Source organism: Seriola lalandi, unplaced genomic scaffold (assembly GCF_002814215.2).
Source record: "Seriola lalandi dorsalis isolate HSWRI2012SDOR001 ecotype SW California unplaced genomic scaffold, Sedor1 jcf7180002054901, whole genome shotgun sequence".
Classification (NCBI taxonomy): Eukaryota; Metazoa; Chordata; class Actinopteri; order Carangiformes; family Carangidae; genus Seriola; species Seriola lalandi.
Window position 1 is genome coordinate 5,901,731 of NW_019525453.1, and position 13,997 is coordinate 5,915,727.

Genomic DNA, 13,997 nt, shown 5'->3' on the forward strand with positions numbered 1-13,997 from the left:
CCACCATCCGCACCAATGGAGAAAGAAAATGAATAAACTTAATATACAGACATCTATCCTCTCAATATCTATAGATTTCATCCACAAAGTAACATTTTATAATTGTCGGACGGTGGGATTGGGGCAGATACTTCCAGCACATTCGTGTCACTGAATAAACTCATCATCATTAAACTCTATCCATGACCTGTAACATTTTCCAGGTGTGCATCTGTATAAACTCTCGTTCCCTGTTTTCAGTCTTGTGTCACACCTTGATGAGGATCTCCAGCCTCTGCAGCCAGTCACTGTGGTTCTGGAAGAGGTTCTCCAGTTTCCAGATGTTCTCCAGCAGGTCGGCCTGAGTGGACGCCTCGCCCAGGGTCTGCTGCAGCAGCCGAGAGCGCTCCGACATCCGGGTCACGTTCTCCATCAGCACCTCCTGTCGCTGTGAAGACACCTGGGAACGAGAGACTGGGGAGGGGAAGAGAAAGACTCAGAGTGAGGGGTTTGTCCTGAGTGTTGATTCACTGATCCCTCAGCTACGACTAAGTATCGGTTACTATCAATCACTACGGTCAGCTTGGATCTAACCAACATTTTAATGCAGAGCAGATGTTGATTCTGTCGCCTGCACTAATTCTGGTCGCCTGTTCCTGCTAAATGTATTGTTTTGTTAAACCAACACCTAAGTATTTTTATTTTAGCCCCAAAATTAGTTTCCAGCGTTGGCTTAACATGACGTTCTCTGTGCTGTAATATCAGATTGTGGAAATTCTGTCTTCATTCGGACTGATGTTGAATTTGGCGTCTGCATGTTGCTGTTCGTCCAATACCTGCAGGAGAGAGAGTGTTGTTTTAAAGATATGACCTATGGATTCCCACTGATGGAGTTTAGCTAAGTGCATTTTACTTTTACGACCATTTTATATCAGTTTACACTTCGACACCACCGGGGAATATTGTACTATTTATTCTACTCCATTTATATGACAGCTATAGTTAATAGTTACATCGCAGATTAAGATTTAACATTGAAAAACATATTATAACCTTAAAAATAGTGTCTTTTTGGCCTGTGACTGCTTAAAGAAGGCAGTGTCTAGCTGAGCTCACACTTCAGGGTTGTTAGCAGTATCACCAAAAGTAATTTCACCCTCATTTATGTGGTTTCTCTCTGAATTACACCCGTGTTTATTTAGCTGCAACATCACATTTGCTGATAGTTAACATATTGCCAATGAACCTCTCTTGTCTTGTTTTTGGCTGTGGCACTGAGGCCACTTCTTTAGTCTCTTCTCGCTTCTCGACCGTGCCTAATGAGAAAAAGCTCCTCTGTTTCATGTTATGTTGAGAGAATGTTGCGTGGTAACGGCTCGATAGCCCGAGAGATATTTTGAAACCAGATCCTCGGCGTTACGTCATAACGACATCCCTCTCTGCAAGACAGTGGGGACCAATGTGTGCAAAAAAAAAAAAAACCTCAGATGGAGAAAAAAGGGATTACTTGGGAAACAAGAGGAAGCAGATAATTCCCTCCACACATGCTCTTTGACACAGTGATGCCCATAACAGCCGAATATTACACACACTGAATGTTTCTGTTTCCATGTATCTAAGAGAGCTCTAAAAGTGTGTGTGTGTGTGTGTGTGTGTGTGTGTGTTAGTATCCATGCCAGGAGAGCGTTACATGACCTCAGAGCGAAAAAAGTGCTGCGAAGCCGCACTGCTGCAAACAAACCATCTAAATTCCTGCTCATTATGTGTGTTAGGTTTATTTCTAATGACCTGAAACACTAAATAAGCTGCAATCTCTCCACTACACAGGGCGCTTAATTGCTAAATGATGGTCTGTCATCAGCGTCATCACACACTACACTACACACACACACACACACACACACATGCACACACACACGTGCACGCACACCCACACACACACACACAATTTCAACCAGAACCTGATAGTGTGGTGGAGTTTCTTCATGCTGCTGCTGAACGATGAAGGATATATAAAGGTAAAGAAAAAAGTAAAGAAGAGAAGAAGAACAAACGAGGAAAAAAAGGGAAAGGAAAAGAAGGAGATGAACAAGGTCCACTTAATTTGACTGAAGTGTTGTTAATGCTTTCTTGGAGTAATCAACAGATGAGAAGAACACTTTGAATTCCATCTGAATATTAGGCAGGTTATTCAAACTGCTTTTGGCCGAATCTCCACAGTGGCTACGAGATAAGATGAGAATGACATTGCTTATTTGTAAAAAAAAAAAATCACACCCTTTTATCAATGATCTTGAGAAATACGTATATTGAATCAGGCAGAAACCATTCAAAATAATATTGTGTTGTGTAACATTGCGTCTTTTTTACAGTGTGTTCAGTGGGCCAACCTGCTCCTAGACAACTCAGCTCAATTACTTTATCTATTGAGTGGAAATTAAATTGAACCAACAAAACATCAGAGCTTGATTAAGCCATTTATTTACATGAGTTCTGGAGCGGCCTCTTTAACTAAGCTTGATTAATATCCACATCTTAAAAGCCACTCAGGCACTGTGGCACCGACATATGTCATGGCAGCAGGGACCTGACTGATAACAAAATACTGCACGTCTGGGTATTAAGACAGATCCTTAGAAGATGAAGGAGAAGAGGAAGTGCGGATTAAAAAAAAAAAAAGGCCAAGGAGAAGAAGAGGAAAACATAAGGAGGAGGAGGGAAAGAGGAGGAGGACATGAGGACTTTGGGTTTCTGAAACTCTCACTAAACATCACATGATGGACTAAAAAATCCATGGTGGTTAAGTAAAAGAAAGAGATCTGGCTTTTTTTTTTTACATAGTTTCTGAAAGCTGACACTTGGGAAAGAGACAATTTTCCCAACAGCAACAAACACATCAATACCACAATCCTGTCAGATAATCTTCTAAGGATAATTCAAAAGTTACAGAAGGAGTGGCGGCGCAGAGCTTAGTGTTAATGTAATCCATGAACTGTTTCCAAATTTTCTGAAATTTGTCAGAGAGACCACAGTGTGGTTTTGCCAGTTTTAGGTGCAGAATTACATTTCTTCTCCACAGACTGTTTGGGAGCTGTGGGTTCTCACAGTTCAGAACAACTGTGCACTATTAGAGCAAAGACATACAGTATGGACCTGTAATCAGATCTTGTTGCCAGAAGAGATTTTCCACAGCGTCTCACTTTGTTTCCTCTGGTCTCACCACCTCGAGGAATCATCCATCAGTATTAGGAATCACTCTCCACTAACTGATGTCTGTTAAACTGCTGCTCTGCTAACATGGAAAGCTCTGTATATACGATCAACCTAACCACAGAGGTCATTGTCAGGTAACTGAATGGAGATACAGCGGCGTTTCTATTCACACTAACATCTCTGATCTAATGCAGAAATGACTGATTTTTTTGGCCGCCTGGGGGCAGCAGAACAAGATGTAAACACATCATTGACAAAGGGTCACCTTATTATTTTGTACACATTAGCAAGCAGTTGCTTATTCAAACATGTAGCAGATACAGAGAAACGTTACTGATTTGGAGTTTTGCTTCTGGACAATATTCACTCTCCTTTTGACTCCGCTTTCGGTCTCCAACAACCCCTGAGGGAAACTTGTGGCTCATTAGCTGCTAAATGCTCAACTATGTTTGTTCTGTCTGCTGTGTATTGCTGGACAGCTAGTGGGTTTATCAGAGTGTTTGAAACATTCCTAATTTGTATGTATTCTTTTTGTGCCAGAGTTACGGATAGTTTTACTTATTCAACAAAGTTTAAATGACCAAAATATACATTTATTGGATGCAAACATCTGGAAGGGCAGATGAAGTGTTGAAAATGTATCCGTAAATGTCAAGAATTTATAGTTTTATCCAAAATACTGTAGCTGTAACTGCACGTCTCTTTCAGTCATCAGCCCTTATAACGACGGACTGTTGAGTTACAGCTGGAAAGATGAGTCTTTAAGGTGAGTGTTCTGTGGCTTCAGGCAATTCTGATGAGAAAGAGACTGAAAGATGAGCTTTATGCCTGACAAATCCATTTCAAACCTCTCAAAGCTCAGCTCAGGATGGGAAAGTCATCTCTTGTCTTTTCCATTCCCTTCCTAATCTTTCCTCTTGATTTAACACATATGCACAAAAATATAAACTCGCACACAGTGGCGTGGCAGCAATATTCACAACACAGACTCGTCCCAAATTCACAACTTCACGGTCTTAGGATTCTTCGGTGGAGGAGAGGACAGTTTATCCATTCATGTATCAAATGCTGTTTGCTGGGAGAGCAGGCCAACACAACAGCTGGACTTCAGTGTGTCATCTGAATGAATTCTGCATTATTGGTTCAGTGCTTGCATTGTCTCTTGATACAGCACGCAGTTGATTCACAAGATTTGCAGCATTTTAGCTACATTGAACATGATTATTATACACTTTAAATAAACAACCAACAAATAATCTAAAAGGACTGTTAGTGCAAACACTGATTCAAGGGGAGACATACTTGCCTAAATCTAATTGACCAACATGGGGATGCAGAGAGTTGTAATATAAGCTAAAGGACTAATGTTGGGTATAGTGAATTCATACAAAAGTTGAACCTGTTCCAAAAAACATAACCAACAACTAGATTTTCAATTCAACACATCGTTTCCTCAAAGTGAATTTTGGACACACTTCTGTCTACATTTCCATTCACACGTGATTCAACACATACAATACAAAGACTTCACAATGTGAACCCTTCACATGATGGAGGCGATGGATTAAAGGTCCCATGTTGTATAAAGGTAGATGTCCATGTGTTGTTTGATTATAAAGCAGGTCTAGGTTCTATATTATTACTGTGAAAGTATCAAAGCCTCAGTTCACAGAGAAATTTACACAGCCTGTATTCAGAAACCTTAAAACCAGCCGTCAGGACTTCTGTAACTTTGTGATGTCACAGTCACCACCCTCAGCCATGCCCCAAGTCCCGCCCACCTAGACCCACCATCCAACCTTGCAGGATTTGGTTTCTCTGAGTGTTTACCTGAAATCTGCTATATTTTTATTCGATCACTCGGAAAACAGTCAGCCAATCAGAAGAGACTAAGAGCCTCCTCTCTTCTGATTGGCTCACCGACCTGTTGTAGAGCACCAGAGAGAAGCCTGAGAGAGGAGATGTAAAACTACATTTAGATTATTTTTGGTACTTGAAACCACAAATATATATTATTAAATATATATAATATATTTTCTTATGGTTCAACACTTCAAATAAACAGGAAAAGTGTAAAATATGGGACCTAAGTAAGGGACCTAATAAGGCCCCACACTGACCATGGGAAACAGGAAACAGTGACATATAAGGCAGAACTGATGCCCATCATGAAGCCAGAGCTGTGTGTGTAGCCACACATAGACTACAGCCAGTTATTGTCAGTGTGTGTTGCTCTGTAGCGATATGAGGCTGGGATGTGTTTCTTCTTGCAGTCAGCAGTCATATGATTGCTTGTTGTTTTGTCTTGGCTGAGGATGAAGAAACAAAAATGCCAAACCCGCAGCAGACCTGACAGTTTCCAATGTAATGTCTGCCCACGTCAGTTAAACCACTTATGTCAGTGACAGATTCAAAGTCTTTCTAACAATGTTTTATTCATGACTGAAAAGTGAGTGTCAAATATCATTCTTTATTATTTTACAACATATTTTAAGATATTGCTATGCAATTGAAAAACCACTCTATTGGATCCAAACATTATTGTATGTTTTTATTTTCATAATGTGCAAGTCTTAATGCAGAAACAACAGACTTTTGTGCTAAATTGGGCATAAAAATACCACAAACTGCATCTTTCCATCGTATCATAGATGACTCAAGGACTGGAGCAGACCTGTTTTAAAATATTATTATCAGTCCGACATTAATGGAAAAAGAGACCGATTACCAACTGGGTGCACTGCTACTGAAACGCTCTCTTTCATCTTTTTCTTCCTACTGGAATTCATGATAAAGAGCAGAGCTAAACGGTCTGATTCATAAAAAAAGGTTACAAAACAACAAATCTTTGTTCTACTTGTTCATGTGTGTGTGTGTGTATGTGTGTGTGTGTGTGTGTGTGTGTGTGTGTGTGTGTGTGTGTGTGTGTGTGTGTCATGTGCTGCTCACTCAACCCTGGAAATAAGGGATCTGGGTGGCTGTGTATTTATTGCACAATGAAGATCTGTTTCTCCGTCGGATGTTTCCTCTCCTCAGTTCTTTCTCTCTCGCTCACATACACACACGTGCACAAACTCACGCACATGCACAGACTTGTCTTGTTATTATTGTGAGGACTTTCCATAAACTACATTCATTCCCCTGGTACCTTTTTTGTCCCCTGAACAAAATCAGCTAAAAAGGTCTGGTTCCCCACAAAATCATGTGTGTACCAGGAACTCACACACACACACACACACACACACACACACACACACACACACACACACACACACACACACACACACACCCCGAGTGAGACAGACAGGCTGGCTGGACAGTGTCACGGTCAGGGCAGAGAGGAGACAGAGGGAGGTCAACCAGAGCTGCATTCCTCTGTGGGCAAAGCCAAAGACAACATGGTGCCTTCATTTATCTCTTTATCTGCCGCAGTCTCTGTGTGTGGGTGATGAGTGTGTCTGTGTACGTGTTCTTTGTAACTATGTAGAAGTAGATAAACTTTTGTTCATGCTGCAGTTAAAAGAGTCGTATTTCACGAAAGATTTCCTGTCTCTGACATTTGAAATGTTTTTGCTGTCAAACTACACTACGTACAACAAATCAGTGCTTAAATCTGTCGAGATCAAAAAGTAACACACAAAGATCCTTTTGTTCTAATTTCATAATTGTTGTTTGAACGTTTTTCTAATTTTCTCCTGCCAGTATGTCTTTGGTTTGTTTGTTATGTTTTGTGTCGTCTGTCCACCATTCAGCATATTTTAATGGATCAGTATCAGCTAATATGAAGCCGATGAACATGTGACGCTCTCTTCTTGCAGCTTCTCACTTTCAGCCATCCCTGACAAACACCCATAGACTGATGATGAGAGAATGGGCCCCTGAGTACAGACAGGTTTGTGGTTGTTTCGCGTCTCCCTCTGGTCACTGTGTCTCTGTGATCATTTCGTGTCTTTTAACTGAGCTCTATGACTAGAAATATTAACAGTCCCTTCATGCAAAGGCTCTGGCCCAGGGGCCCCCTGACCTCTCATTCGCCTGGACCTGTGCCCGGCTCTCCTCGGCCGGGCTTCAATAAATGCCTCTGCTTAAGACATCTGGGTCTCCTGAAACTTCTTCCATCAGAGGTTAACACAAGATTTCCATCACATAAATGAAACTTGTCTGTTGTCTGGTTAAAGTGGATTCTGCAAGCTGGCGTGTGCACTCAAAGAGTAGCCAAAGATCAGTTGTGAGGTAAGAAGTATCACTCTATAAAAACACCACCTTATAATCAGAGTGGACCAAGTGTTTCTGTAGTTGCAACGACTCCAACTAACTGATCACATCATGTCAGTTTCAGGAGCTGCATTCTCCCAGTTAAAATTTAATTCACATTATAGAAATAACTGAAGCTTTTAACTTTATATTTGAATCAAGTATATCCTGAAAATACGGTATGTCAGATTAAATAGTCCACAGCTGTTATTTCAATATGGCAGGTACAAATTTAATCAAAATTTAAATAACTGTAAGTAACAGACTGGACTCTGATACTTGGCAGATACCCAACATTAAAGGACTGGGGCCAGAAAAGCCTGATTGGTATATTCTTTTCATGTATTTAAATGCTGGATGTCTGCTGTTAATGGCAGCTTCAAGGAGAACTGGGAAAGTAAAGTGAGGTAAATAATGTCATTGAAAACAACTAGGAACAAAAATCTGTCATATAGCGTGAATAAATAGTCTTCACATTAATTCATCTGCTAGTTTAAGTTTGATGCAGTAATAATAATAAGCAGTGTCTTTGCTATTCACATTAAAAGCCATGTCATCATATTTATATATTTCAATGTTTTTTTCAGTTGACCTTGTCCTGTGATATAATTTCTATTCACATAATGTTTAATAATGTCAATATTTTTCCTTTTCCTGCTTCATTTCTCTGCTGGATCTTTTTATTTTCTGCTGTTATGACTCAGTTTCCTGAAGGGATGATCAAAGTTTAATTAAGCTGGTGCATTATTAAAGAAAAGTAAGTGGTGTATTGACTGTTAGTCTAGTAGCTAGTAAATAGCTTTAGTCCTAACCTTGTCGGTTCCTCTAAATTGCAGGTCTTTCATCATCCATTCCTGTCTTCTGTTAAAAGTGTTGCACAAGTCAAATGACCTGCAGATCTCTGCCTTCTGGCCCTGCACCCATGGTTACTAATCTCACTGTTTAGCTCTCTCACAGGCTTTTTAATAAAGTTACTTAATAGAAAGTGTGTGTGTGTGTGTGTGTGTGTGTTGCCAAGAAAAGAGCTGTGGTATGAAAGCATCTTAAAGGACCGTGCCATTACAAACAAACTTGGATTGCCCCTGAAAGGACTCCTACCTCACAATGTTATTCAGTTTGTCGAGTTTATTTGAATAGCTCAATATCAAATATTATAATATCTCCATTGGATTTACAGGCTGACATTAGCAATGATTCCCAATAAATCTGAAACTACGAGAATATACCCATAACAGATGGCTGGAGGTGGAAGATATAAATAAATACATGTCGTACGTCTACATCGCCGCAAGGGTTTGTGTAAATTTCATCATCTGCTCACGTCTGAGTGTCTGGATCTCACATGTCTGTGGGAATATAATGACTTTATTCTAAAATATTCAGACTTTTTTTGGTCTAAATCCTATAACCTTTGCTCTAAGTACTGCACACTTTTTCTAGTAAAATGACCTTGTCTCAACTTTATTCTTATAGCAATATGACTTTCTTCTGAAACTATTACAACTTTTTCAAAAATTACAGAACATTTTCTCAAATTGTTGCTGTTTTTAAAATAGTGTGCCGTTTTTCTTGAAACATTATGACTTTTTCCCTCAAACTATTATGATATATTTAACTATTAATATTATGATATTTATTGAGTTATATTTTTAACTTTTGTTATTACTACTTAGCCAGCATTAGCATTAGCAGCTGTTTACTTACAGCTTCAGCCAAGAAGTTTTAATACACTCTCTGAGCAGCACTTATTCTTCAGCGTAGACTGGAGGCTACAGTGACTCAGTATGAGAAAGTGACAAGATGGGCCAACTGGGCTGGAGCTAGCTGGTTAGCTTGCTAACTTCAGTAGAAGAAAATAAGTGGTGACACACCAAAGCTGGAGACAGCTCTTGGTGAGTAAAGGAATGAAGTTTGATGCTGAACTCGCAACTTTTCCTCTCGACTGGTGAGTTTACTGCTGTAAATGCTAAGGTAAGCTATGTAGCAAGAGCAAAACTTACAAATAGTTCATTTATAAAAATTGACATTGACTTGGCAACAGCCACCAATAAAAAGAGACAGACTGTAATGTTAAGATCTTCCTCAAGCAGATTGTTGATGTATAACCATCACAACCAGCGTGATAAACAAGGTAACAGAGGTCATCTATCAGACTATATAAATGTTTTGTCTTTGTGGCAGAGTTTTTTTTTCCTTTCAACAAAGAAGAAATCACAGACTAGTTGCAAAACATCATGTCAAGCTGCTTTTGTTGCATTTACGAATAAACCTAATCAGAATTTTCAGTTTTATTCTAAGATTATTTAATGCAAATTTTGTTATACAAAAAAACAGCCTTAATTTTAAAGAACTGTTTTCCTGCTGCCAGCTGTTATACAAAGGCTAAATGATAGTGCTTGCAGTTGCAGTATCTCTTTCTGTATGTTTACGATCCCACTTCAGCCGATGAGGACCACCTAAAAGATGTCAAGAGCTACTTGGAGACCACACTAACTCTGATTTGACAATTCCAGCTGCTTTGTGCGGTAACATTTGCTAACATTGAAGAGCAAATGGAGTGTTTGAAAAGAGGCCAATCTTCTTTTGTATGTTGAAAAAACATTTTCAGTGCAAACCCTGACCCTCACCACAGCTGTAGCTCTCTGTCTCTGAGAGAATTAAACACGATTACTTTGATTATATCTGTCCATCTCTCCTTCATCTAGTCTTACACCGAACTATAAACCAACCCCCCGTACAATTTATGGTATAACCACCTAAACAACTGAATTGGGAAACATAATTTGGAAAAAAACATTGTTTGCTCACAGGTCTTTTATCACTGGACCTCCATGAAGGAGTCAGACATGTCCGATCGACTTGTGACAAAACTTCAGAGCCTCTACTGGCTAACATCAGAGGGGGAGGAGGACCACCTCCTCTGATGTTGACCTCCACCTTCGCACACACATTCATCTTAAAGGAAACAAAAGTGATAAGCAACTGATATGGAGAAGGTGTTGACTTGACTTTATCCAGAACATCTTGTCGGAATCAAGCTTTGTCACGACCCTCCACTTATCCAGTCCCGACCTTTTGAGGTTGTGACCCATTAAAGTGAAACAATATCCAGTTGTGACGCTTCTTGTTCTAGTTCGGACAGGCACAAAAGTAATCATATAGTCACATGGTCCTTATACACTCGGATCATGTTTGTCCACAACCTGTCTCTCACAGTAGGTGGTCCATGTAAACATTTGGTGCTTATTCAGTCTGGTCATGGTTATGGAAAAAACAAACAAAAAAACAAAAACAACTAACATTAATTGCAGATCTGGGATGGGACACAAACTAGTTGTAGATTGTGAGTTTTTGTTGTATGTTGGTCTTATTGTTTGTTTTTGTTTTTGTTTTGTAAGGACTGATTGTCATTTACTATTGTTGGATATACAGTATGTTCTGTGTATTATACGAAATGAGAAAAAAAAGAAACTTGGATGTGTTATACTGCTGCTCTCAACCTGGCTACATAAAAAGCTTCCCGCTACTGAACAGACTATAAACCAGGGGTCAACAAATAAGGTCAGTTTGGTTCTATTCTGTTAGATGGCGGGCCAGAACATAATCAAACTGATGAACTACAATTTGCTTTGGTGCTACTCACATCTGTGGTGCGGTGGTTCAGTCACATAATATACTTTTGACTGATTCACTGAACTGGTGTTATTTGCATCTCAGTTCTTTCAGAGGTCTGACAGTCAGCAACAGAGTTTTTCAGAATAAAAGCTTTGGAACAGCTCGAAAATAAAGCATTGCTGCAAAAAAAGAACTTTCTCCTGCCTTTATTTTGTAGGCAAAATAGCTTAAAAGGAAGTGACACTGCCATGATGGAGATCTAGTTTAGCACCGGGCACTGTTTGACTGACAGTGCAGCTTGATTCTTGAAATTTTGTGTCCGTCATGTACTCTCAACGTTCGGGGGGGCATTATAGCTGAATATGGGACTTTCCAAATTTAAAAAAAGAAAAGAAAATCTCATCAAAATAATCTGACGGGCCAGTTTTGGTGTGCAGGCCGCCAGTTGCCGACCACTGCTGTAAATTCTACATTGCAGATTTATCCAACATGAATGTTCTTAGGCAGACTGGGTTGGAAGAATGTCCCTTGTCTCTGTAAAGTATCTGAAACAGCTTGAACATTTGCAGACGGATCAAATGTAACTCTAAAACACAAATTCACTTCAGTGCGGAGTCTATAATTGACCAGCCAGAGATGAAAGTGATCTGCCCTGGGAGGAGGATGAGAAAAATAGCAACCTGGAGAAATATTAAAACAGCTGGTTCTCGGTTGAGAACAGCCAATTTACCACATGTGTTGTAATGAGTAGCTACCAGCATTTTGCATGTGTTTGTGTGAGGAAAACAGTGAGAGACCAGCCACCTTCAAACCAGACAGAAACTGACCGACATCCTACTTGACTTTCAGGGGATGCCAGCAGCAGGAAGGAGGGAAGGAAATAAAGAAGAAAGAGTCTTTTTGTGAACTCCAAACCTGAAAGTCTTCCAGTGGAGAATGAGAATGAAATTACAGGACCTTAAAATCGGAGGGGGGGAACAACGTGCTTTCTTTGACATGACATCAAAAGAGAGCCGTTAGGTGATTTTCAATGGATGACTACCAAAAGGTTAGATTCATATCCGCAGTCAAGCTCAATTACCAGCAACTGGCTTCAAGATAAAATCTGTGTGGCTTAAAGATTAAATTGGATTAATGCAGCAAAGGAAAAAATGAGGCATAACTAAGGCTGAAATCAAATTCACAATATTAATGAGAATATTTTTCTCCATATTTTTACCAGATAATGTGTTAAATGTGTACAAAATTACATATAAAATAATAAAATTGATGTTCATTACTACCAAAAATTAATCCTAATGACATCTTTTGTTTGTTTTGTTTTAAATTATTGCTTGGAATCTTTAAACCAGAAGAAAACATAATGATTTCATCCTGATCTACAAGCTGATGTAGGATAGTCAGTGTTGTACATGTGGTTTTATTAAAAAACTACTTGAAACCTGCTGGAGAAGTTTCTAAAAGTCGCTGTAGTTGACGTCATGTACTGATTTGCATGTGTGATATTACTGGGTAATGATTTGCACGCAAAAATGTCCATGAAAGAGATACAAAAGATCCTTATGTATAGAACTGCATATTCACATAATGACGTCAAATAAAGTTTAAACCTGCATTAATTATAATCAATAAGTTATAACCTCAATCTAATAATCATATAATCAACAAGTTATAAACCTTAAAAGCTTTTACGGTGAACGTGTTACCAAACCCCATCTCCAAAAAATTATGTTTCACAACTTAAAAGCAACCACACATATGTTTTGTAGGAAGTGTAATTGTAATTAGATTAACATCATGAGGATATGTTGGTAATTTACATATTTGGCGAGTTACAAAGACGTCGATACTGAATTTATCAGTAAAATGTTCACAGATGATGTAACTGCTTTCTGCCCAAACTATCTGCTCTTACACAATATCCACTTTTCCATTATTAAACTTTCTATGGTTTTGTTTAGACTCTCGCAGCACTTGGTGAAGGTTAAGGAAAGATCGTGGTCTGGTTTAATACAGATTAAAGTTCACAGTGACTTCAGACACAGTGTGTTTATTTCATGTAACCAAAACCATGATCTTTCCCTAAATTTAATCAAAGCACTTTTGTTGCCTAAACCACAGATGGGACTCTGGATGCAAACTCTGCTCTCTGGTGTGACAGTCGTGTGCTTTGTGCGCTGCCATCCACCCAAACTATCTCCTGGCGAGTCCGCTGCTCTTAATAAACGCAATTCTTCATTCATTCAAAAAAACACATTGCCAGTCAGTGATTATGTTTCCTACAAAACATATTTGCAGTTTAGTTGTATGGAAACATGATTTCTAAGAGAGAGTGTTTGTGTTACCTAATAGTTTCCTCTTTACAAATTCAGCAGAAACGGAGGAACATTATCTTTTTTTTGGAGCTGTGTTTCTGGTGCCCTTGTTTTTTGTCCTGGTTGCACAAAACACCTTTTTCATTTTCTATGGACACTTAAGGTTTCGTTTCTCCTTAGCTGAGGGAGTTACTTAAGGGTGTTGCACAGATTCTCTGAAAAAGTTTCCTTAGTTTAAGAAAAAAAAGTTGAGCAATTTACAGCAGAAACAGAGATTTTACAGCAGTAAAATTCTATTGTTTCCATGGAGACCGTCGGTTTGCTGGCATTAGTTTGTGATACCTGTTATCACTTTTTGGAAGCCGGCAACATTAAAGGAGTGACCGTTGATCTGTGGACATGAAATACCTTGACGATACTGACCGGAAACATAGGTGGCATGAAACTGTAAAGCAACCGTTAATAAAGAAGGAGCCTAAAGAAAGTGCGGAACGTGCAGTGATCCAACTGCACTCTTCTTGGGAAGTGTTCATTTTATAGATTTATCACCTTAAACTCGTCACGTTGCAGTTAAATCAGAATCACAGGTACCCTTAGTTTTTTTCCTTAGTTTGGTCGCTA

The 13,997-nt window shown here is 39.2% G+C and overlaps 1 protein-coding gene across 3 annotated transcripts in view; it reads right to left on the reverse strand.

Moving 5' to 3' along the window:
- scara5 (scavenger receptor class A, member 5 (putative)) overlaps positions 1-13,997 on the reverse strand; it is a 92,445-nt gene that overhangs the window by 47,321 nt on the left and 31,127 nt on the right. For all 3 annotated transcript variants that reach the window (XM_087180363.1, XM_023430023.2, XM_087180364.1), the window contains one exon: positions 254-453. In XM_087180363.1, the coding sequence (XP_087036489.1) occupies positions 254-453 (200 nt within the window). The remainder of the gene's footprint in view (positions 1-253; positions 454-13,997) is intronic.